The sequence below is a fragment of the Ursus arctos genome, unplaced genomic scaffold (assembly GCF_023065955.2).
Source record: "Ursus arctos isolate Adak ecotype North America unplaced genomic scaffold, UrsArc2.0 scaffold_31, whole genome shotgun sequence".
Taxonomy (NCBI): domain Eukaryota; kingdom Metazoa; phylum Chordata; class Mammalia; order Carnivora; family Ursidae; genus Ursus; species Ursus arctos.
In genome coordinates, this window is record NW_026622997.1 from 8,149,104 (window position 1) to 8,174,253 (window position 25,150).

At 46.7% G+C, this 25,150-nt stretch overlaps 1 protein-coding gene across 3 annotated transcripts in view; it reads right to left on the bottom strand.

Moving 5' to 3' along the window:
• Positions 1-25,150, bottom strand: part of SLC22A23 (solute carrier family 22 member 23) — a 173,687-nt gene that overhangs the window by 124,961 nt on the left and 23,576 nt on the right. For all 3 annotated transcript variants that reach the window (XM_026511404.4, XM_044388726.3, XM_057305069.1), the window contains exons 2-3: positions 10,112-10,215; positions 4,220-4,374 (exon numbers count right to left, since the gene is read on the bottom strand). In XM_026511404.4, coding sequence (XP_026367189.1) covers positions 4,220-4,374; positions 10,112-10,215 — 259 coding nt within the window. The remainder of the gene's footprint in view (positions 1-4,219; positions 4,375-10,111; positions 10,216-25,150) is intronic.

The following is a 25,150-nucleotide window of genomic DNA, read 5'->3' on the forward strand; positions in this document are numbered from 1 at the left end:
CTCATGGGCTTCTTTTGAAGAAAGATACATCTGAAACGATGCTGTGTTTCCCTGTCTGTGATGTTACGAGTTCTCGTTGGAGAAAGGATTCATACCACAACACGTCATGTCAGCCTGTACTGAACGGCGACTATTTCTTTAGTCTTTGATAAGACTTCATTTTCATAAACAAATAAGGAGATGTGACTCGCTGATTCTTTTCTGGGTCTGTTGTTCCCTCCCTCTTGCCCAGCAGACATTTTCTCCCCCATCTTTTTTTTTTTCCTGGTCCAGAGGTAAAGGGATTCAATGTAGCGACTGATGGAGCAGGAGTATGTTTAATTATTTCAGTGTCTCCCAATGGTCTGCCAGGCAGACACAAAGCCATTCACCTTTGCTGGTTCTCTCTCGTTCATGTGAGCGCGCACTCTACCTCTGTGTGATGATTCCTGGAGATGCGAATAATCTCGACTTTATGTCCTAATTACACAACCACATCTCCCTTTGATGATTTGAAGGAAACACAAGTTTAAAGGAGAGCGTATTGGGGCGCCTGGGTGGCACAGCGGTTAAGCGTCTGCCTTCGGCTCAGGGCGTGATCCCAGCGTTCTGGGATCGAGCCCCACATCAGGCTCCTCTGCTATGAGCCTGCTTCTTCCTCTCCCACTCCCCCTGCTTGTGTTCCCTCTCTCGCTGGCTGTCTCTATCTCTGTCAAATAAATAAATAAAATCTTTAAAAAAAATAATAATAAAAAATAAAGGAGAGCGTATTTAGCGGGAATGCACCTTAGAAAAATTCCAAAGCAGGAAAAAAACCTCCGGCAGCCTTGCACATAAAGCTGAATACTTTTCCAAGTCAGCAGCATTTTGCAAAGCCAAGAGTCCACCTTCACGGCAAGCCACACTAGAAAGAAAAGCTGCACCAATCATTACTTCCCCTGCTCCCATTGCCAAGCACCTGCAGGACTAAAAAAAGAATGATACCCAGGTCTCTTCTGAGAAAGTACAAGCCTTTCCAGCAGACGCATTAAGTGAGATAAAAAAAACCGTATGGCTGAAGGAGGAGAAAACGTCGGGACCATTAAAAATGTATTTTCCAAATAATCAATGCCGCCAGTTTAAAAACTTTTCTTTAGAGTCAATAAATACTTCGACCCTGTGACCGGGGTTATCAATACTTTCCTTTAAGTAAAACAAGTTCCCAAATCTTAACTAAGTGCTTATATTACCTGTGCATAAAACACTAGTCAGTGCACTAATTTGGAAATTCAGATGCAGGCTGCTCTATTGGCCTGCCACTTAACTTCTCATCAACAGCCTCTGTCTTCGCCTAAAATTGCCAAAGGTGGGCTTTCCCAGCCCAGTATATCCCATATCCTACCCCAATCCCAGCTGCCCATTACAACTTCATTTCCATTTTTGATTCCCCCTGCCTGTCTTAGGTCCTCTGCCATCACCAACCTCCCCCTAATTTACATTGTTTCAATATTCGCTCAATGAACTCCAAGTACTCACTGACGTCCTTTTGCTTGATTCTAACTAGGCTCTACCAGACACTGTATTAACTCAGACAGGGCGCCTCTGGTTGATACTTGGAAATTTTCATTGCCACGATATTTGTCAGGATGTTTGACTTGTAATCTCAATTTTAGAAAACACAATTATTTATTTATGCCCTGCTTTATTTCAGAAAGAAATGTAAGGCTCCTGGCACAAATACATGCAAAAAAAGTAGCACTTACATGATGGAAACAGGAAAATGGGACGAAGGAGAAATGAAGGGAGGAAAGTTCAGATAAAATTAGGAGAGAGGCCGGAATTTAAAGCTCAGCTTGTCAGGCTCATCATACACGTGGCTGGATTAGATTCTAAGCCTCTGAGCTTCGTCGAAGTCAGTGGAAGGACAGAGACTTGCTTGTATCGGTGGCTGAAACATTATGGCTCACTGGTCAAACCTGGCCCACTTCCTGTTTCGGTTAAGTAAAGTTTTATTGGAACACAGCACACCTATTCATTTATGTATCATTTATGGTTGCTTGTCGCCCTATGATGGCAGTGTCAAGCAGCTGCTGCAGAGACCTGCAAAACCTACAGTGTTTACTATCTGGCCCTTTACAGAAAGAAGTTTGCACATGACCAGGTCACGTGACTGTGCATACAAGATCAAAGCAAAGCAGTTCCCTAGGATAAGCACGCTCTTTGACAGAGAATGTTCTAGTAGAAAGCGCTCGCTATGCAATCTCTTGAAAACACATCCTTAGCTGCTTTTCCCACAGTACGCACGGCAACGGGTTTCACAGGGCCGATGGCATGACGTCACAACACACATCAGTGAAACAGTTCTATGTGAGGCTGGAACAATGCAGGTCAGGAGAAATTCTCTCCAGCTCTGGCTTAATTCAGGGAGAGGTGTAGAGATGGCAAGCGCCAGCTTCGAGCAGCCCTCCCCACCCTCCTTCCTCATCTCAGGCAGACACGGCCAAGGGCTCCAGGTGCTCTCCCCCAGAGAGTCCCGAAGTGTCCTCCGAAGTGTTCTCTGCGTTCTCTGGCAGACCACTAGTGGTTGGCATGCAGGATCAAACTGGTATGCCATCTTTGTTCAAGGCGGTTTTCCATCGACACTCTGCCTCTGAGTCTGAGGAGCGCTGGGCTGGTGACATGGAGGTAATGCTCCCTGCCACACTCCTGAGCGGAGCTACTCTATTCTGTCGGCATGCAGAGCCGTCTCCATTAATGGCATCCACGAGAATGCACTGGCCTGACATCACCCTGTGGGAGCCAGGAGCCTCCCAAGAATGGCTGAGGAGAAAACCCATCATGCCTGCACATGTGGGGGGCAGGCGAGGGTCTGAGAGCACGGCCAGGGCTCCCCTCCAGAAAAGAGCACAGAACCTCGTCCAGACGCACGGACCACAGCGGGGGCGAGGCCAAACAAGCGCTCTGGCATTTTGTCTGGAACATTCAAGCCCGATGCCTGTGTCATCTGTTCAAAGAAACAAAACCTCCAAACAGCCATCACCCAGACCCGCTGGCCTGGAACACACATATTCCTAAAGAACCCCTCCCTGCCCGACACAAGGATTCCAAAATAAATGCAAATAAACTGGAAACAGTGATTTCCAAGAAAGTACAATTGGGCTCAGTGTTGGAAGAGGAAGACAGAGCCGCCAGCGGCAGATCTGGAAGAACACATCTGTCACCTTTCTCTATGCTCATTCCTCCTTTGTGACTATAAAACTATGTTACAAATTGATTCTATTTCTATTCTCTACAATCGGGAACAAACATTCAGGTTACCCGAAAAATTCAGTCTTCTATATGCAAAATCCAAGAGAAGCAGAACTACTGGGCACTGTCTTCCTGTGACCCCTACCCAAGTGGTCAAAAGGAAAGAAGCAAGCAAAATGCGTTATACATCGTTGTACGTTATTCCCGGCAGATCTTTCCACAAGGTAATTAAAAAGTATAAAACCAGAAAATAAGTAAAAAACATCAAGGTCTAAACCTTCCTCCTCCCTGTGAGCTTGCGGCTGTTTTAGCAAACGCCAACTACAAAGAAGTGAGAGAAAACCACGTCTGACAAGGAAATTAATAGAGTCAACGCACGTGTTAGATCAATGAAGGAAATTTTTCTTTACCCTAAAAAGAGCAAATACTAACAAATGCTGAGATTTGCCCTTCCAGTACCAATGCTGAGGGTTCAGGTCCAGACCACATCAGGCCACATGTGGACACAGGAGAATGTGGTAACTTTGGACTCTACATAACCTTAGAGAAAAAAAAAAAAAGAAAAGAAAAACTCTTAAAGCGGCAATGAGAACACTGAGCCCAAATCGAACGGGAGCAGTCCTCGGTATGTTCCTCTGGAATCGAGTACAACAATGCCCGATTACGCACGGGACTTGGGAGTGCGCAGAATGTCCACCCAGAAAATTCTGGAGGAAAGCAAAAGCCCCTCCATATCAGCTGTGGGCGGACCCCTACTTCTCCAAGTAATTACGTAAACCCTCCATGTCCTTCAATGAGCCCTGAGCCCAAGCTGAAAATCAGGATAGAGACATTCAAGCAGATAGACACTGCTTGAGAAAACCTTTTCGGAACAGTTGAGGCCACTGAAGCTTGTGCTTCCAAAAGACTGCCATCCCAAACCGCCAGCACGCAGAGCACCCTTCCCATAACCTCACGGCTGCAGCAATACTTCCAGGTAATCTTCAAGACAGTCGTGAAGGCTCCTACTTACGTAATGCATACAAGGTAAGAATTATTCCAGCCAGGCAGAATCCTTCAAAGAACCTGAGGGTGCTGAACATTGTGACATTCACCGACAGAGCCACGGTTAGTCCAAAGATCAGAATGAAGATGATGGAAAACAGGAGCACAGGCCGCCGGCCGACCCTGCATACGGAGAGGGGAGAAAAAATTAGGAAGCGTCGTTAAACAGGGTTGCAATGCTAGATGCTGACCCCAGTAGCCAGCTGGCGCTCCACAGATGTGGAATGAGTACTAGATTAAAAGGCTCTGTGGTATCCAGACCCAATTTGGTAGATCTAGGGTAGAAAGGCCCTCGGGGAGATTCAGCCCAAACCCTTGCTTTGTACATAATGGGGCAGAGGTCAAAACAGCTACTGAATAGAATGGAGACAGGGACGCAATTCCTGTTGGCAAGTCTGTTTCTGAACGTGGGGGGGGGGGGGGATGATTCAAGGCAAGAGCAACAAAATCAATAATAACTCCCCAAACACAAACCTTGACACACCCAGCATAAAATGTCTTGAGAAATTGCTGACCTTTGGAATCGGCTCCAAAGTCAACACAAACACTGAGCCAAGTCACTTCGTTTCCTTTCTCTGGGCTGTTAACTAGTCCTACCTGCCCTCCCACGCTGCCTACCAGCTGCCTATCAGAGTCCAGGACCTGACGGCGGCAGATTTATTTCAGCTACGTGATGAGAAATACTTTTTCCGGGACCACAGACTAAACTAAGAGAGTTTGAACTTTAACTAAGGAGTGTGGACCTGGAAGTGAAGCCCACCAGACAGCAAGGGACTTGAGAAGAACCTGGCCTACTGTGCTTCTGGAAAGGGCAGCGCACATGCTAGGTTGGCGGTTTACAGAGCGGGCTGGTGCGAGATCGGTGACCACTAGGGGGCGATGTCCTTCTAGGCGTGGCTGGCAGGACAGAAGGGGTGGTCCCAGAGAACGGGAAGCCACTGGTTCTCCATCCTTCCCAAGGTATCCTCCATCTTTTCCTTCTTCAACTCATTAGGGGGGGAAATCTCCACCACACAAGTTAATATAATAAACCCAGCCTGATCTGGAAGGACAGCTCACAGAAAAACTGGAGTAGTAGACTATCTGTCAAGGGGAAAAAAATCTACACCTGATACCCCAAACACCTAAAGAGTAGCTGAATGGCTTAAACTTGCCTAGATATCCTTGTGACGTTCTCATGCCAAATGAAAACAGAAAGTAGATTCATGGCCTAGGGCTCAGGATTAGAACAGGGAATGACGGGAAGCGAATACAAGATTTCTGTTCAAGGTGATGGAAATGTTTTAAACTTGGAGTGTGGTGATGGTTCTATAACTCTGTCTACATACTAAAACTCACTGAATTACACACTTAAAACGGGTGAGCTTTATGGTACGTAAATTCTCTCTCAATAAAGCTGTTAAGAAAAAAGCAATACTTAGTAACACATGTCTTTGTCCTGTGAAAGGAATGGATGTAATTTCGAGAAAATTTGGGGAAGGGAATTACAGAGCACAATTTCATTCATAATTTCTTGGGCTTCTAACCATCCCCATTAGTCACACGGGCTTAGTGAGATGAGGCCAGGACTATGAACTCAATGCCAATGTGAGTCAACTCTCTTGTCAGAGATTTTAGGTATTACTTCCCTGGACTGGTGCTGGGGTCATTAATCCCTTGTCACATAAGACTCTACAGGTAGTTTTTTCCAAACCCAATTCACTTAAAGAAGTAAATTTAGAATATGGCTTAGTTGGTCTCCTGAAAACAAAGACGAGAATTAACTTCTCCATTGTTATTTCCCCTCGTCTGTTAAATGGGGATAACGGTCTGACTTCACAGCATTATTGAGATCATTTAGAGAGATGATGGCTGTAGGCACAATGCCTGCCACAGAGCAAACATTTAAAGGTTTACCTCATATGATTCCTTCCTACGCGTCTACAGCCTGGATGCCCACCAAACATGGTTTGCCCTGTTCTGATACTTTAGAAAAGATCCTTGATTATTACTATTTTTTTTAACTTGTAGAAACTGCTCGAAATCTCTCTCTCCCAAATGGTTGCTAACCTCAGTCAGTCAAAATTATTTTTAGGAACTATGGGGCAAGCATGGTCTTCAGAAGCAGACACCCCAGTCCTGAATTACAGGCTCGCCACTTACACACTGCAAGACCTTGGGAAAGACTAATCTTGTTCCAATGAGCCTTGAGTTTTCTTTGGAAGCGCCAATTGATGCCGATCGAATGGGACTGTGTCAGGTGTGGATATGTGCAGGGGATTTAGTAAGTGCTCAACAAATGTTAGGATCACTGGAGTCTTAATGTGAGCTGGCTTCCTCCAGAGTGGAATCCCCCAGAGATGACTGACAAAACCACACTCCTAGGTCCATTAACGCTGAGGTGGGATCTAAAGGGGGCAGAAGAGTGGCTCTCGAGGTTGTCTCTGTCCTACTCCTCAGAACCTGTGACTATGTTACCTTTCATGGAAGCAAGGGGCTCTGCAGATGCAACTAAGGTTAAAGACCCCGAGACCAGGTGATAATTCAGGTGGATCCAGTCTAAGCACGTGGAGAACCTCTTGTGGCTGCAGGGAGCAGAGAGAAGGTGGCGTGAGCAGGACCTGTCACTGCCGGCTTTGAGGCCAGGAAAGAGACCATGAGCCAAGGAATGTGGGCAGTCGCTGGAAGCTGGAAAAAGTGAGCAAAAGGACTTCTTCCTGGAGCCTCCAGAAATACAACCCTGGCGGCACCTTGATTTTAGCCCCGTGTGAACTACAGAATTTTAATTAACTTAAGCCACCGTGTGTGTGGTAATTCGTCACAGCAGCCACAGGGAAATAATACCGGGTCTCAACGAGAAACAGATGCCCCACGCAAAAAGGGTGATTTGAGGAGATTTTAGTAAAGGGATTGTTTGCAAAAGGCTGGGCAAGCTGTGAGAGAAACCTTGGGGCTGGCAGCAGAAGTGGGGAGGATGGTCTTGGAACGGAGAGAGAGAGGCCCTGTGTGGAGGGGCCCCTAACAGGAGGCAGCCAGCCCCTGGCAGCCCTGCAGAGACCCAGCTGGGGACAAAAACGTGTCCCCCCCCCCTTACTCTGGTCTCTCTCTCAGACCTCCAGCTGGTGTTCCCGCCCCATGGCCAGCCTCAGCCAGGAGCTAGAGGGCAAGGGGTCCTTTGGTGCAGCCTTGAAAGGCCAGGGCCCGGGGCCAGCTGGAGAGGGTGCAGAGGGCTCCTGGAGGGAGAGACGCACAACTTCCAGCAACAGAACCAATAACGGAGGGAAGGGAGCTCATCCAGCAAGAGCATGGATGGGGCTGCTCCCTCGCAAACGTCTACGCTAGCACGTTATAGGACAGTACGTACTGTAGGTCCCCAAACAAGACTTGGGTGGAAAACAGGAACTTTTAAAAGAAAAAAGTGTCCTGGGGCCCCTGGCTGGCTCAGCCGGTAGAGCATGAGACTGTCGACCTCAGGGTCCTGAGTTGGGTGTAGAGATTAATTTTTAAAAATTAAATAAAATGAAAAAGTGTTCTTACTGAAGTTTCATTCTGTGCTGACTTCAGTCTTAGAAAGTTTAACCTATGACCTGATCAACTTCCCCATGAGGCCACGAAACGGGTGCCAACAGCTGTGAAGTCTGGAGTTCCCTCTAAATGTGCTTATTTCCCTTTTGGCACGTCTCTAGCAAGGAGTAAACGGCCAAAAATATATGAATACAGAAAGGGTGGAAAACACCAGACTTTCAAACTGGAACTGAAGTCCGCTCAAGGTGCTCAGAAACCACAGCACAGAGCAGCCGGCCCTGCCTCTGCAGGCACCCCCTGCCCCCTCACCACGGACCGTGGAAAGGGGACTGCAGAGGCGCGGCTTGGCAACACCAGGCTCTGGTTGCTTGCAAAGGAAGACCTCCAAATCCTCTGCCTTTTGTCCCCAGGCCTGGTGTGTGATCAGGGGTGCCAAACAGCAGACACGTGCAAGAAGTAAGAAATCACACACAAAAAAACAACTTCTAAGCAGCTTAAGCCATCATAGACTGATTCATTCATAGAAGTCCTTATTATCTTTCCGGAGGGTACTGCAGAATAAGGACGCTCAAACTTCGGCCAAGTCTGCATTTTTTAGAATGAACTGACATGGATTATATTTGTATATCTTCCTAACCTATTTCAATGCAGAATACTGGGAAACAAAAGTCCTCGTGGTTAAAATATTGGGATTACAGTATGTTTCAGACTAGTATGGTTTTCTCTGAAAACCTATATGCTCAAGGATTTGGTTTAAAAAAACCCTACACTTCCCCACTTCAACCCCTGACCCCTTGCCAAAAAAACCCCTCCGGGGGCCCTAGTATAGGTTTTCAGAGGTCACTGACAGCTTCTCTTCACTGCTCCCAGGGAACGTGTCCTTCAGAAGCATTCACAAATGATGATTAAGCAAATTCTGAACACACAGGAAATCACTTACTTGTGAATGCAAAGCAACTCCCAAAAAGATGCTTGCTTTTGGGAAAGAAATTTCCAGAACTTGAGAGTTGTTTCAGAACCCCTCTGGGCCCCACAGCCCCCCTCCAGGCTCTTACTGGAGTGCCTCAACCAGCTTTGTCAGCTAACCAGGGAACAGGGGGCAATGCAGGGCAAAGCCACAGATGCAAGGAGTTTGCTCCATATCACTCTTGACCCTTATGACGTCATTGGGTTCAAGACGTCCTTATTCATAAAAAGTGCCTTTAAAGATAAAAGAATGTCAAGGTGAGGGAGGGGAGACGGCTACCCCACACCCTTCTCCTTGAGCAGCCCTGTTACTGGAAAACCCCGTCAATGCTGGGCCCTTGCCTCCCTGCTCAGATGTGTGCTCGCTGCGGCCCTCGTGAACACAGAGGGCTGTCGCACGGTCAGGAAGAGGTGGGCTCTGGAGCCACCGGGCTTCGGTTCAAATCTGGGCTCTCCAACTTAGCAGCTGAGTGAACCTGGGGATTTTACTCAGACTACTGTGCTTCTGTTTTTCCACTGTAAACAGATAATAAATAGTACCGACTTACCAGGGGTGCTGTGAGGATGGGATATTTTAATGTGGGGAAATGTTCAGCACGGTGCCTGGCAACAGTAATCCATCAGTAAGGGTAGCTGCCAATACTGTTGCCATCATCGTCATCATTACTGTTACCAGAATTCTCTTCGTTACCCCCTCCATCTTCCTCACCTGATCACTTTATCACGAACCACACGCTTTGCTCCAGGCACTCAGAACTCCTTGCCCACCCAAGGAAAGCACATTCATTCTCACCTCTGGCCACCACCCTCCCTCTGCCTGCAGTGCCCATCTGTCATCCAAATGCCACCCACTTTCCAAGGTCCAGCTCCCCATGGGCCCTACGGAGGTGCCTCCTGGCCAAGCCAACTGCAGGACTGTGCCTCTCTCTGTGGTGTTTTGAGATGCCCGTTGGCACGGCTCTACTCATTCTGTTCTCGCGGGTAGTCTCTAGCTCCTCCTCTCCCCATTTTTCGAGGCGTCTTGTATATCTACGTCCTCAGAGCCCAGCCCACAGAGCCTTGAACCTATGCGCTCAAGCTCTTCCCAACTAAACACAGTGAACATCAGGAGCTGATGGGGCTGTGGGTGGCATGCAGGTGTTCCTAGATTCTAGCAGCTGGAAAATTGCAATGAATTTAAATTCTCCCTTCAAAAGGGTCGGTTATATGCACTGGGCTAATCCTTTTAGTTCTGAATTCTCCAGGTGACGGCTTCGGCCCTCCGTGCCAGCCCAACACCAGGCTGAGAAAGGCCTCGGTACCAGTAAGCTAACACTGACCACTCTTCTTTAGCCAGCAAAGGCTTGCAGTGGCTTCCAAAGGTTCGTGCAGCAGGCACATGGGTACTCACCAGTCAGCAATGCATCCAGTTATTAGGTAGCCAAAGATTAATCCAACCAGTAAGGAGAACTTAGCGATATGGACCTTCCAGGCATTATCACACACAAGATCCCACTAGAGAGGGGCAAATAGAAAATAAATCAGAGAAAACATATACACAGCCAGGTGTAGTTAATCACAAGGGCAATACAATCACCACAATAAGGATCGGGACCCCATTTGTAGCACCAGGTCACATGTACCATGAAGACCTCCCTTCCATGGGTTTGAAAATCCAACGGGAAATAGAATTTGCCCACAAAAGGCAGTGTAACATTTTAGTCCGGGACAGATTACAAAAGACTGCAAGGGGCACCCCAGGAAATGTGGGGGGCGTGGGTTCTTCTACACCAGCTACCACAGGGACCGTAACCTGAGGGAGAGGAAGCAGCCAAGGAGGCCTGGCAGTCCTCACGGCCAGCACCCCTTCTCGCCCACAGAACTGTCACCCGTCTGGAGAAGGGAAGACCCTGCCAACTTCTGGCACAGGGGATCATGACACGAGGTGATTAAAAGCAACTTTTGTGTTTCCATCCCCAAGACCTCCCCCCTACTTTGTAAGTAGTCTTAAAAACAGGGTTAATACTTAATGTTGAAATATCAACTGACGAAGCATTCTTTTTTCCCTCTCTTGTAAATGTCCCTCATGCTTCCCCTTATTCCATTCTCACACTGTCTGCTGCACCCGGAGGGAGAGCCTATCGATTCGTGAATACGACATTTAGACTCTTTTCACAATTCAGTTTTATTGTTTAATAAAAAAATAAAACAAGTCTCCAAGTGTTTGTTGTCCTTTTGCAGAAGCAGGAGACAAACCCACATTTGTTCCCTGGAAGCGATGTGTGTCCAAGTGGCAGACATATGAGGACACGGGGCCCAAGGCTACAAACAGCTTACATCCAGGCTTCGGAAGCAAACCGGCAGGGTCTCTGCTGGTGACGCTGTGAAGACTGCAGGCCCCCCCCCCCCCCGCCCCATATCACCCCATCGGATGCCCTCTTTCTGGTAGAAAGAAGCGGCGAAAGAACTTCAGAGGAGATGGAGATATGCACAACGAGGCAGGGGAGCTGGAAACATCAGAACAGGATCTCAGCTTTGTCTTACTCAATACGTCCCCCTGCCCCTTGTCTGTCCATCTTGAGACCCAGAGTATAATGCAGGGGATCCTTATAGGGCATTGTTAGCTCTGGTCCTGCCCTCCGTTTCCAAACTTCTGGTCAGCCTGATGGAGCCCCCTGACCCTGGGGAGCCCTTAGCTGTGGGTCTTGACTTCAACAGGCTTTGGGAAAAGCCACACTTCTGCACCTGTCCCTGCAGAGGGATGCACGTGGACTGGACAAAGCCCGAGGGCAGCCGCCTGCCACAGTTCCCGGGACTCCCTGGGACACGCATTTGCTCACTGATGTCCCCAAGGCATGTTTGACTTTCCAGGTTCCAGAGACCTGGGGAGAGTAACTTACTCCTCTACCCATCTGCTTCCAGAGTGATATCCAAGGCCAGGCTCAGGAAGAAAGGGAGGCACAGATGGCACGGGGCCTAGTCAGCAGTGGATGGTTTGGGTGCGGTTCTCATCAAGATTTATTCATGGGTTTGGGGAGCGGGGCACTGCTGGTTTGCACAGAATCCCATCATTAAGCATTCAGACACAGGAGTTCTTCAGAGTGAATCTTCTTCTGTGTCTACTCCCATGGTCCTCAAAACATGCTCCAGCGGCCTCACCCGGGAACATGCTAGAAATACATGTGCTTGCCCCCCCCCCCCCCCGCCAGGCCCGCTGAGTGAGAACTCCCGGAGTGCTGTCTGCAAGCCTTCCAGGTGATTCTGATGCCCACTCCAGTCTGAGAACCAGGGGCCAGCCCTGTCCTGCCGTGTCCCTGTCATTCTGAAGATGATGAATGAGTTTTGCGGTCCTGGGCTGGGGTTCAACCCACTCACCACGAGCAGGATGCAGCCACACGCTGCATGAAACATACGCAACAGTCCCGTCTGTTACTCAGCACTGCAAACGCAGGACTGTAAAACCCAGATCGTTGGTGGGCTTGTGGAGGCAAGTCTGGAGAACCAACACTCACCTCCATATTGTTTCTAGGAGTAAATATATTTTTAATAAAAAAAAACACCTTTCAAGGTGCAACCCAGCTTCAGAAATACAGGTCCTACCTTCTCACGGGGGTCACAGCATCACAACTAACTGCGTGTGTCTTTTCTGTGTCCCCTGCTAGGTGTATACATTCTGAAGCTGTTTCTGGATCGATTTCTCTCCTCTCTGCCCAGCACAGGACCCTGCCCACAAAGGAATCTGTTCCAAGAGTGAGAGCTGCATCTCTGGACAGCTGGCTAATCTGAAGAGGAGTTTACAACACCAACACCTGGGCTCATTACTATCCCAATCCTGAGCCTCAGCTGGGCACATTCTTTTGTTTTGTTTTTGTTTTAAAGATTTTATTTATTTGACAGAGAGAGAGACACAGCGAGAGAGGGAACACAAGCAGAGGGAGAGGGAGAAGCAGGCTTTCCGCTGAGCAGGGAGCCCGATGTGGGGCTCGATCCCAGGATCCTGGGATCATGACCTGAGCCGAAGGCAGACGCTTCATGACTGAGCCACCCGGGCGCCCCAACCGGGCACATTCTTGGCAGGAGAGGGACCTGGTCCCTGGCTTGCTGCCGAGGAGGAGGCCACCAGCTGCTGGCTGGGGGGAGAGAACCACTCGCTCACATCTCCACCCAGACTTCCCACCTATGAGTTTATTTGAGGTTTTAAGTGATGCAAAAGAGCACATTAGGCTTAGATGAGAGGGCCAGGAGGCGAGAGATTTCAGTAAAAGCATTCAGGGAGATGGGGGGAAACGCCGACACTGTTGCGAGCTCAGCCGTGTGAGCAAAACCCATACCCGAACTTGGGCAGCCACAACTCAATCTAGCTGCTCCCTAATAAGACATCCCGTGGTCACCTCCACGCACAACTTCTATCAGTTAGCAATGCTGGAGTGCGGGGGAAACAACACAAACAGATGAGAGAGACAGAACTGCTCTGACGGCCAGCGAGGAAAGGAAGGGTGGCCTGAAGCCTCGGCAAGCACTGCTGTTCTCAGCCTGGGGGAGGGGGCCGGGGAGCCCAGGACAGGGCAGCCAGCTGGGGCCTCCACCGCCTCCCTTCAGCACAAGAATAGACAACATCTCTGAGTCAACAAGCAAACTAACCCTAGGCTTCCCAAAATAAGGTTCCTCGTGCCTGGGGATCTGTCTGTACCACCACCCTGGACGCACATTCCAGAAGCCGGGGAAGGTGGGGCTGGGGGCACCCCTTTGTTTGACTTTGACTTCCGGACGACTTCTCGTATTGACAAACATGAACTGGAAGACAAAATATGTTCAGACACAGTCGCATCTCCAAAAGAATTTCAGAAGTAGGAGGAAGCTTGGAGATCACCCTCACTCTTGAAATTTGTTCGCACCACTCTCGGTAAGATAGAGCCATTGGTCATTTCGCTAGGCAAGGACTGAGAGACTTTCAAAAATCTAAAATGTACAATGGGCTTTGTCTCTGGCATTCCGCTTGCCTCTCCACCCTTTGCACACCATCAAATCAACCACCAGATCCAGAGGATTCTCCCTGTCCAACGTATCCTGCACCCGCCCCCGCACTCCAGCTGCAGGCAACCTGACTTCCAGCCCGACTTAACGGGGACGTGGTAGGGGGCCCTCAGCATCCCAGTGCGTGTTCCTGCAGTGGGAGCTGGAGGCTAGAAGCAAACCATTTGCGGACTCCCTTCCAGGTAAGGTTTCGAATGTGATTTAGGTTCTGACAGTCAGCTGCACACCCCAAGATAACTTCCAGCACGTAACCTAGATCTACGTTTTGGGATGATGTGAGTTGGGAAGGCTGTGCAGTGGGGAATACATGGGACATTCCCTTAGCTGTTCCGCTCTGACACTGCTCTGGAGGTGGCTCAGCTGTAATCCTGAGCCAGCGGTTGGACAGTGACCTCCTGACTCCCTGGCCTCCTCACTGTGACGTGATTCCCCGAACACGCTAGCTCTAGGGAGTTGTTCTAGGACTCCTTCTGGAGGCCCGGCCTACAGCTGCTCCTGCAATTTAGTGAATACTGTTTCCCCGTATTCAATCCCTAGCTCCTTAAATACCTAGAGTGGTTCCTGTTCTCTGCAAGTTGAACCCTAGTTCCTGATTCAACTTCCTTGGGATGGAGCTTGCAGGGTGAGAGCAGGATGTAGGCCCTGCCAGCCTCTCTTCCTGAGCGAATCCAAGCCTCTCCAGGCATTAACTCTGGCCTCCCTCGAATCCATTCCCTACAGTACAACGAAAACAATCCTCTAATTAAGCATTTTAACACTTCATCAGCAGGGGTGACACAACCAGAAAAGCGCTAAAGTCATGGCCCCATTTCATAATCTTAGGCTTGCTGTCTTTGCCATTGTTCCGAGACCAGCGACATTCTTTGGTGATACCACATGACACCTGACAGCCAGGACTAACCAGTGAGACAGATGCCCCTAAAAAGTGGTCCCAATTTTAGCAGCACATGTTTCCAAAAAAAAAAAAAAAAAAAAAAGGCAGAGGTTATGGAAAATCTGGCAGACTATCTTTCTACCTATATGTTTTCAGGATAAGCTAAAAGAAAAGAAATAAAATTTACATTATTTTCAAAGGAATGATCTAACTGCTTGACTTGGCCGAGTAGAAAAATACTCATCAAGGAAACTCATGAAATTTCTAAAGAAGATGAAAAACAAATGAGACATAAGGAAAACAATGTTATTTTCAGTAATAATAAATCCTATGATAAAGTAAATGTAAAACAAGAACATAATAATATTGGAAGAAAACAGATTACTGGTCCAATCTGTGGAGATGAAATCCCTAAAGAAAAAAACTGAGGGGGGAAAAAAAAGACTACCTAAGGAAAAAACTGGTAGATTTTATAATCTAGTAAGAGTTTAACTCTTCCTACTTAATTACTCTTCATTTAAATTATTATTTAAGTTATGTAAATTATTGCTTAAATGATTTATTTCACTCATTATTTGAAACTTCCATGCATTAGGGGTGCCTGGGTGGTGGCTCAGTCAGTTAAGTGTCTGACTCTTGATTTGGGGTCAGGTATGATCTCAGGGCCATGAGATGGAGCCCCCACATCAGATTAAGATTCTCTCTCTCCTGCCCTCTGCCCCCTCCCAGGAGCACGCGCGCTCTAAAAAAACAAAAAAAAAACCAAAAAACTTCCATGCACTAAAAATACCATAAACAATTTTACGAAGCTCTACATTTGTTAAATACATTGTAGGGAATCAGAGTATGCCACCCCGAATATGCCACTTTGGCATAAGGCTTATTTTGAGCTGAAGGCAAATGAGAACCTACATGAACAGAAAGAAGCCTTCTCAGAGCTTCTCGCATCGGACTGAAAAGTAGAAACTTCTGAGACGGGGACTGCCACAAATCCCCTCTCCTGGGGAAGTTTTATGGCTGTGAAGAAGACGGAAAGTCTGCACAGAGATGGGTCTGCAAACAAAACTTACTAAAATCACCCTTCCTTCCATTCGTTTCCCCACGTATTCATTTTCCCACATTTGCACCCCTCCCAAGCCAAAACCTGTCCTCCTTTGTCTTGTCACATCTCTACAAATTTCCTGTTCTTTGTGATGTTGGATAAGCCCAAATTCTAACACCCCTTCGGTTCCTCCTCGCTGAGTTTCTTCTGTGTGTGCGCCTTGCATATGTTAATAAACTCGGTTTTTCTCCTGTTAATCTACCTTTTGTCAGTCTAATTTCCAGGGCCCCAGCCACAAAACCTAGGAGGGTAGAAGGAAAAGGGTTTTTTACTCCCCTACAATATCCAAAGAGTTAATATTCTGGATACTTAATGAAAATTTACATAACAATATAGAATAATACTCCAACCAGAAATGGGTAAAGCATCCAGTTAACAAAATATGAAACAAATGGTTAAAGAACACTTGGGAAATACTCAATTCTACTAATGAACATCCAAGCACAATACTCCCCCCGCCAATTTTTTTTTTTTTAATTTCCCAAAGATGCAGGAGAAACACAGAGGTACAGGTCTGTGCTAGGAGTGTAAACTAGACACTGTGTCTCTGGAAGGCACTAGAACAATACACATCCCATTGCTTCAAACCGCGTACACCTGCCATCCCAGCAATTCCCTTTCTTGGAACTTTCTCCCAAGGAAATCATCAGAGACGCCCACAGAGGTCCCAGTGCAAGGATGTTCACTGGTTGTGCACTTCTAAGAATAAAAAGTGGGAACTTGACTCTCTGCGCAGTGATACCAAACAGCCATTAAAAGTTTTGCTTTTGATACACAATGAAATATTACGCAACGACCAAAAAAAATGAGATCTTGCCATTTGTGACAACATAGATGGGCCTGGAGGATCTCATACCGCGTGAAATAAGTCAGACAAAGAAAAATACCCTACAATTTCACTTATATGTGGAATCTAAACAGAAAAGAGATGAATGAACACACACAGAAACAGACTCATAAATACAGAGAACAAACTGGTGGGGGCCAGAGGGGACGGGGTGGGGGATGGTGAAATAAGTGACGGGGATTAAGAGGTACGAACTTCCAGGAAGAAAGTAAATAAGTCATGGGAACGAGGAAAACAGCCAATAATATTGTAATAATGGTGTATGATGACAGATGGCAACTGCACTTACGGTGATGAGCACTGAGTAACGCGCAGACTCGCCGGATCACTATGTTGTACTCCTGAAACTAACAGCACACTGTATGTCAACTCTACTCCAATTAAAACAAAAGTTGCCTTTGGAGACTAATGATTAAAAAAAACGCTCATCATGTAATGGTTTGAGAAAACCTCAGAATAAAAAAACAAACAAACAGTAAATAGAAGAGATATTTACGTATATAGGGGGAATGATTAGACGGTATTCCAAACTATTGAAAGTGATGATCTCTGGAGGGTTGAATTAAAACTGAGTTTTATTCTTATTTTTTTATTTTTAAAGAGAGGTGTTTTCTTTTCTTTTTTTTTTTTTTAATTCACTTATTTGACAGAGGGAGAGAGTGATTAGGGGGAGACAGATGGAGAGGGAGAAAGAGAATCTCAAGCCGACTGTCCGCTGAGCATGGAGCCTGACTGGGGACTCGATCTCAGGACCCTGAGGTCATGACCTGAGCCAAAAGCAAGAGTCGGCCCCTTAACCGACTGAGCTACCCAGGCTCCCCAAGACTGAGTTTTATTTCTGATTTCCTATTTTTCTTGACTTTTTCAAACTTTCTACAATTAATCTATGAAACTTATGAGAGAAAAAATACAGGTAAATACACATGCACACAGTGCATTAAAAATTAAAAATAACACCCAAAAAACCTTGCCACCTTTTCAAGGATATGCATTTTAACACAATCTAAGAACTTAAGCCTAGAGGGAGCTTGTTTGGAACCTGATTTGAAAGAAACCAGATCTTCAGGGCCTTAAGTTTACTTATGTTAATGTTCATTGACTAAAGCAAAAAAACGTTTCTTAGAAATGGGAAAAAGAAAAATTTCCCCAAGTCTCATCTCCTGTAGTGGAGATCCCCCTTTGAGCTGGCTCTGTTAGAAACCACATGCTTTCACTGATCCCTCTGCAAGTCCTCTGTTCTAAACTTGAGGACAGTCAGTTGAGATAAAAGGAAACATTTCTGCTCAGAACTACAAAGGGAATAATGCCACTTAAAATTTCAGAAGCTTAAACCTCCTGAGTTGTAGGAATTTAGAGAAATATCGGGTCAGCATTCTTCTGCCACCTTCCCCAGCCCCGCCCCCCCCCCCCCCCCCCCGCCCCTACCACCAAAGTGGCATTTCAGCTGCCTCTCCTGAACCACGGTTTTCTCTACCGTGGATTGGCCATCTCCACATTTTTTAACTGGAAACAACAGAAATGTACAAGGACACACACACGTCCACCTGCAAGGTAAGTCCCAGGTGGACAAGAGAAGCACGCTACGTGGGTTAGACCGATGAAGCACATTAGCTACCTTGTGTGTTTCAGTGTTTTGTTTTGTTTTGTTTTTTGTTTTTATCTAGCAGTATGTGGATTTTTTTTTCCTAAAAGACTCCATCAAAATTCAAGACGTACTGCTTGTTTTGAAAACCCCAAATTGCTCTCTGCTTTTGCCTCTAAGCTCATCCTCCAATTTTAGGAGATTCACTGTCAACGGTAGCCAACACAACTGCCAATTAAAGTTGGCATCCTTGCAAGCTTCCTTAAATGACAGAATGCACGCCCTTGCCAGGTACTCTGGGAGTTTTTTGGGGTTTTTTTAGTTTTGTTTCTCTGTTTTTCCATTAATTGCTACTCAAATTGCCCTTCAACTTTCTTTTTATCTGAACTTAGTGCCAAAAAAACCAAACGTGGCCTGTTGAAGGAAGTAGTGGCACCAAAAATCTGTTGCAAGCCCGTTCGGGCTACATGGAAGACTCACTTTGCCTAGAAATCCTGCATTCCCCATCAGTTGCAGGAAACCCAATCCCAAACCACAGCACTGAGGTCGGCTACACTTCTTAAACTTCACATGGTCCCATTTCTGACTAATGTAGTAATTTTAGATTTGTTCTAACCCTCACGCAGTGATCTCGGTCTTGTTTCTTTGTTTCTTCCAGTGACAACTGTGACTTCGGGCTGCCCTTCTGCTGTCACTTTCCCTGGAAGAGAGCTGGAAGCTACAATGCTTCAGCTGTTGATACTGGGGGCTTCCCCGGTTCTTCCTGAGTTTCACCATTTTTAAAGGGCTAGAAATAGAAAACCTCTGTCGAACAGGATTTTAAAAGGAAACATAAAATAACCACCTGAACAGACCCTTAGTAGCTGATAGAACATTATCTATAGGAGACACTGATTTTTTCCTTGACTTTTTCTTAAAGGAAATAGAGATACGTATTATTCTAAGAGGAGGTTTACATTATTGAATGTTCTTATTCATTTGGTATAATGCCTTCTATGGCATCTGGGGAAACCATATCCCACAAGGCAGCAGAGACTATAAATAAGTAATGCCCTTTTAGCAACCAAAACCTTGAAGAGTCTTTCCAAATTCTGCAATGCATATTTTACTAATGGCCCCACCAACTACCTCTAAAAAGGGAAATTAAGAGTAAGCCGTATAAATTAAAGAGCCCTATTGCAAAACCCGAAAGAACGAAATAAAAAACCCCACAGATGTAAGCATTAAATAGGGGGGATTATTAATGTCCTTCTAGCATACTAATATATACTAAGTAACTAGAAGATTTTTAACTTGAAAAATTAAAAAATTGCTTCATATGTGACTAGAGGATATCTTTTAGTATGATAAATGTATAAGCAAAACTGGACTATAACATTCACATTTAAAACAGCTCCACTAATTCTGGAAGGAGCCAAGCAAGCATGGAAAACTTTTGACAGTAGGATCAAGGAACCTTTGGAATGAGAAGAATTTGATGACCCAGGTGATGAATCATGGAAGAATTCAGAGGCAGAAGGAAAATCGTCTTTCATTTGCTGCCGACAAATGCCTCAATCCCTTTCCACTGGCTGGCAGGCTATGATCTGACTTAATACCCAGGCTTGTTAATTCCCTTTGTGACCCAACTTGCCCATCACCTCCCATTCACATGCCCGCCCCACCTGCTTGCCAACCCTCGCCATGACCCAGCCATGCCAAAGCACCCGCCCGCTCCCAAAAACCCTCATGCTCTTTGCCTGCATGGCTCTTCTGCAACTGCCCCACAATATCCATACACACCCCAATTTTTCTGGCTCAATGCCTATTAAAAGGATCAGATTCATTTCAACCCAAATTATTTAATATCGTATATCACCTGTGGGTCATAGTATGCTGACTTTCTCTACTGCTCGCTTTTTCTCCTTTCAATGAGCCCATATTACCTTTATAAACACACAAGTGAAGAGGAAAAGGGTACGGAATTACAAAGCTTCAAATGAACACATTTCCATATCTTCATCAAGTTTAATAAACTCAACGGAGGGAGTCTCTTCGCCCTACACTGACCAGGTACCCCTCCTCTGTACTCCCGGGGCACACTCTACTATGATAAACACCCAGACTACGTATCACGAGATATTGCAATTGCCTATTGTTTCCACGTTTTGCTTCACTGGCTCAGGGTCAGCAAACTACAGCCTACCAGCCCAATGTGGCCTTCCCACCAGTTTTGTAAATAAAGTTTTTTTTTTTTTTTAAGATTTTATTTATTTATTTGACAGAGACAGAGACAGCCAGCGAGAGAGGGAACACAAGCAGGGGGAGTGGGAGAGGAAGAAGCAGGCTCACAGCAGAGGAGCCTGATGTGGGGCTCGATCCCAGAACGCCGGGATCATGCCCTGAGCTGAAGGCAGACGCTTAACCGCTGTGCCACCCAGGCGCCCCTGTAAATAAAGTTTTATTGGAACACAGCCACACTCATTCATTTACATATCGTCTTTGGCTGCTTAGGCACTACCACTGCTTATGTCGAGTTGAGTAGTTACTACAGAGACCATACGGCCCACAAAGCTGAAAATATTATTTGGCCCTTCACAGTTACAGCTCGCAAACCCCGGAACCAGACTGTGAGTCCCTGGAAGACAGAGACCGTGTCTCATCTCCGTAACCCTAGTCCCCAAGCGAATGTCTGGAAGTGAGGAGGTGCAAAGGTACAGCCTCATGCAGGAGCTCCCACTCCCAGAAGTCGAAACGCTCTTTGCGTTTGCTTGTGTTCACTGTGCCATGCAACTCCTGATCCTTTTTTTCCCTGGGATTATTTCTTCAAATATAATTTAATTTAAATAATTAATACATAATCATTATATAAAATCTATACAGGCAATATAGTTTTAAATGTTTCCGCTTACCTTTCCACTATAAGCAATTTTCCACCAGGGAAAGATCATTCTAGTTTTCTTATAAAAGCCAATAGAATATCGGGTATATGAGATATTTGTTTAAAACAATGAATAACTCTCTTCATAGAACAAATCTATTATATAAATTCAGCATTGCTCTAAGAAGAAAGGAACTAACATTTGTTAATTACCTACCATCGTCTAGCACTCTGCCAGCTGCCCCGACAAGCCTCTCATTCAGGTATCGAAATTATCCTGCAGCACAGGTATTATTATCAGTGTGCCCATTTTACAGACGAAGAAACCAGGGCCAAGAGAGGTGGAACAACTAGTCGAAGGTCAAATGGTTCTTCAGTAGGAGATTACAAATCCATGTCTGAGGAACACTCCTATTCTTTCCCCCCATAAACTCAAAGGAACAGCTCTGGTTCATACAAATAGAAACAATCCGCGGTTTATATTGCATTGTCACGGGTTATACAGCGTTTGTCTTGCTAGGGCTACAACACTTCCGTACAAGGAAAAACAGGACGGTAGTGGAAGTAGGGCAGGCTTTGGTGTTATTTCGTCGTTACGGTGACTAAACAAAAATAACCTGTAAAGAGCCTGTGAATAGCAGGTGCTTCATAAATGGCCGCGGTTAAAAATAAGAATATCCTGGTATCTTTAGTTTTCATAGAAAATGTCAGCACCAAAGTGCTGGGAAAAGCCAAGGTCAACATCCTAATTGAGACCAAATCTTGGGCCTCCTGTCAAATAGTCATCTTCTTTGTAACATATGACTCCAGCAGTTGAGAAGCTACCCCAACCTTTCTCCTGTTTCGACACCGCTCTCACCATCTCGAAAGGACACGAAGATTCGGTGAAAAGGTCTCTTCAAACAAGGATGTTTTTTGCTTTGTCCACTTCAGACTGGAAGGCAGGACAACTGGGAACTGTACCAAGCACCTTTTCCATGAAGACAGCCAACACCCACCTACCAAAAATAGAGGGCACAGAGCCCTCGGGCTGTACCTGGCCCACACCCCGTCCCAGCTTACTGAACCCAACAAATGGTCGCAGGAGAGCAAAGCACAACTTTTTGAATTTTTACCAATCTGACCTTTGTCTCCATTGCACTTGCGCTGAGCTGTAAATTGACCATATCGCTGAGGAAGAGCGTCAGAGGATAAACGAGGGCCTGGAGGAAGGTTGAAACTTATAACCCAGCAGGGGGGCTGAGCTCGAGCCCGAATCGGACTGTGAATGGGACTGTCCAGAGCTGGCCTCATGGCTGAGAGCACAGATTCCAAGTCAGAGGCACCTGAGTTTAGATTCTGGTTCCGCCCTCTGACATTCGCGTGACCCTGGGTGAAGTTATTTCGCCTCTTGGAGCCTGAGTTGCAACATCTGTGATATAGGAGTCAGCAAACCTATAATGTCGCCTTCTTAGGAGTCAAAATCATATAAAGAACGTGTCTAGGGTAGTAACTGGCACAAGGTGATTATCACTCATTAATTTTGTCTGTCATTTCAGCAGCTCCTTGGGGGCTTCTGTCTGTTGGTAAGTAACATCTGAATGTGAGAGGAATAAAGCTACTTTCAAAAAGGCTTTTGATATTTAGAGTCTGCCTTATTCGTGGAGGCTTACCCCTAAGGGATCCAAAAGAAGGGGTATTTGTACCGTCGTGCATCCTGTCTGTCTGGCCAGCACCAGCACAGGGAGTGGGAGAGGCCAGGATAGAAGCTGCCCCGGGGGAGCGGGGGATGTATTCCCAGCCGGGGGGGGGGGGGGGACCACCAGGAGAATGGGCACAGGTCGGCACAGGGGTTCTGTGCGCTTGCCAAGTCCTCCGCCAGACCTCAGGATGCAATGCCCTTCACTTTGACCTCCTCGGCAGCGTAGGGAACAGCAACGCAACACCGGGTCCCAGACTCCACAATCATTTATTAGACAGACTATTTCTCTGACCAAAGGGAGAAAAAGTAGCAGACGACACTATTCTACCCAAAACAGTGTTTACATTTTTTTCCCTTGAACTATTAATCTCCTAAAAACACTGTGCCGAACTGGCAACATGACAGCTAAATGTGACTGTGCCGTTTGTCTCCTCAGCTGCCCGGCTCAGGGGGAGCATGAATGTGCAGATACAGCCCGGAGGATGGGGAGAAGAAGAGGGGCTGCCCTCCTTCAGGCGGGGCAGCCAGGAGAGGGCCCCTGACTTTCCACTGCGGGCGCCTGACATCCTGGGCACACACTCACTGGCAGACAGTTCTCCGAGACCCTGCCTCAAACAAACCTCTGAAGCACCCTTAAATCCAAGCCAGAATCCTCTCCCGGAGGGTACTGCTCGCTACCGGGCATCAACTCGCCCGGGGACAGATCGCAGGAGCCCGCAGGGGCCTGGCCAGAGGTGTGGGAGAGGGAACTGGAGAATGTGCTAGCCAGTCTGAACCTCAGCAAGAAGACAAAGGGAAACAGGGACCCTTTCAAGCCAAAGTAGTTGCAAAGTGACCAAGCTGTGGTCCCCAGGTGGTCTCCCGGTGGCCCTCCAACGTGGCTTTGCTGGATGTGCTCAGCTCTCATCACGCTGCAGCAAGGTCAGAATTCCACAAGGTTGAAGCTGGCGACAGGCCTGGGATGGCTAGCTCCAGAGAGGCCACCCTTCTGCCGCTAACGGGCTAGAATGACAGGACCGAGGAACTTGTCACGAGAAGCCCCTTCTGGCTGTTTGGCTCCCAGCGACCCTCTGAAAACCGGGGTTTTCTGCGACAGCGCGAACTGCAGTCAGTGTTCAGTTTCGCGAGCCTGGCCTTGCTTAGCTAAGCCGGGGCACCCCAATTCCATCACAGCCCTAAGGTGTGCTCTGAAAAGGTACAATTCAGACAATCCAAATGAATATTCTCCACGAACTGCTGATTCGACAGAGCGGCTTTTACCAAGCTAGTCATGGGACAACGAAGTCCCCTCCTTAGGTACCCCCCATTCTTCCTGTTTCTCGACGGCAAATAGGAAGCAAAAGACGAGAATAAACGAATGGTCCATAAATGAAACCCTGCCCCTGCACCGTGCTCCCAGGTAGAGCTGCACCTTTGAAACACATTCACCTGAGTCAGCAGCTGAAGCATCTTCTCGAGGGAGCACGCCTGTAAAGGCACCAGCAGGTGTGCATTTCATAAAGGGAATTGATGATCAAATAACGTATGGTGACACCCAGTTAAACAAAGTGAAGCCGATGTCTCATTTGCAGGATTTCTCAGAGCCTTGACTCTGTTAACATGCATCATGAATTCTGAAGAGGGGGTATCTGCGTGTGGCCCTTCCCAAATTTATTTGACCTTGGAAACTTCTTCCCCTTTAGAGGGTATATTTTTGGATTGCAGAATATGAGAGATGTTGCCATGTATATTATGTGTGCCCTTCATGACCTACTGTCTGATCACAATGCAAATTACAACACGTGACAATTCTGAGATTTTAAGGCCAGAGTCAAACAATCCTGTCGGCCCTGGCAATCCACATGAGGGGGCGTGGGGTACTAGACATGTGAATCCAAGGACACTGAAAGTAAGCCTGGGCGTTAAGGAGGGCACGTGATGGTGAGCGCTGGGTGTTGTATGCAGCTGATGAATCAAGGAACTCTACCTCTGAAACTAATAATACACTATACGTTAATTAATTGAATTTGAATTAAAAAAAATTAGAAGGAAAAAGAGAAAGTAAGCATAGGGATTTTTTTTCTACTTTCGCTCAGAGAAAATAAAAATGATAACTATTTTCCTCTGTCTTTGCAAGAGATTATAAGGGCTAATTGGTAACAGATGGACAAACATTAAATACTCCTAGGAAATGATATGCAAAAGGTCAAGCACAACAAAGGCAATCAGCTGTGTACAATCCAGCCTCCTTGAAAAGCAAGGTGGCTGCCCTGCTTCGCCCTGCTTCTCCCGCCCATCATCAGCCCAGTCTGGCTGCCCCTGCGCGCTCTGTAGGAAACTGCAGACCCTCTCTCTTTCTTTAAAAAGTAGTCTGTAGACCCTGGAGAAGCAAAGTTTCAGTTGGGCAAGATGAAGAAGTTCTGGAGAAGCATGGCGGTGACGATTGTACAATAAGGAGAACAAACGCCACCAAACTATATACTTAAAAATA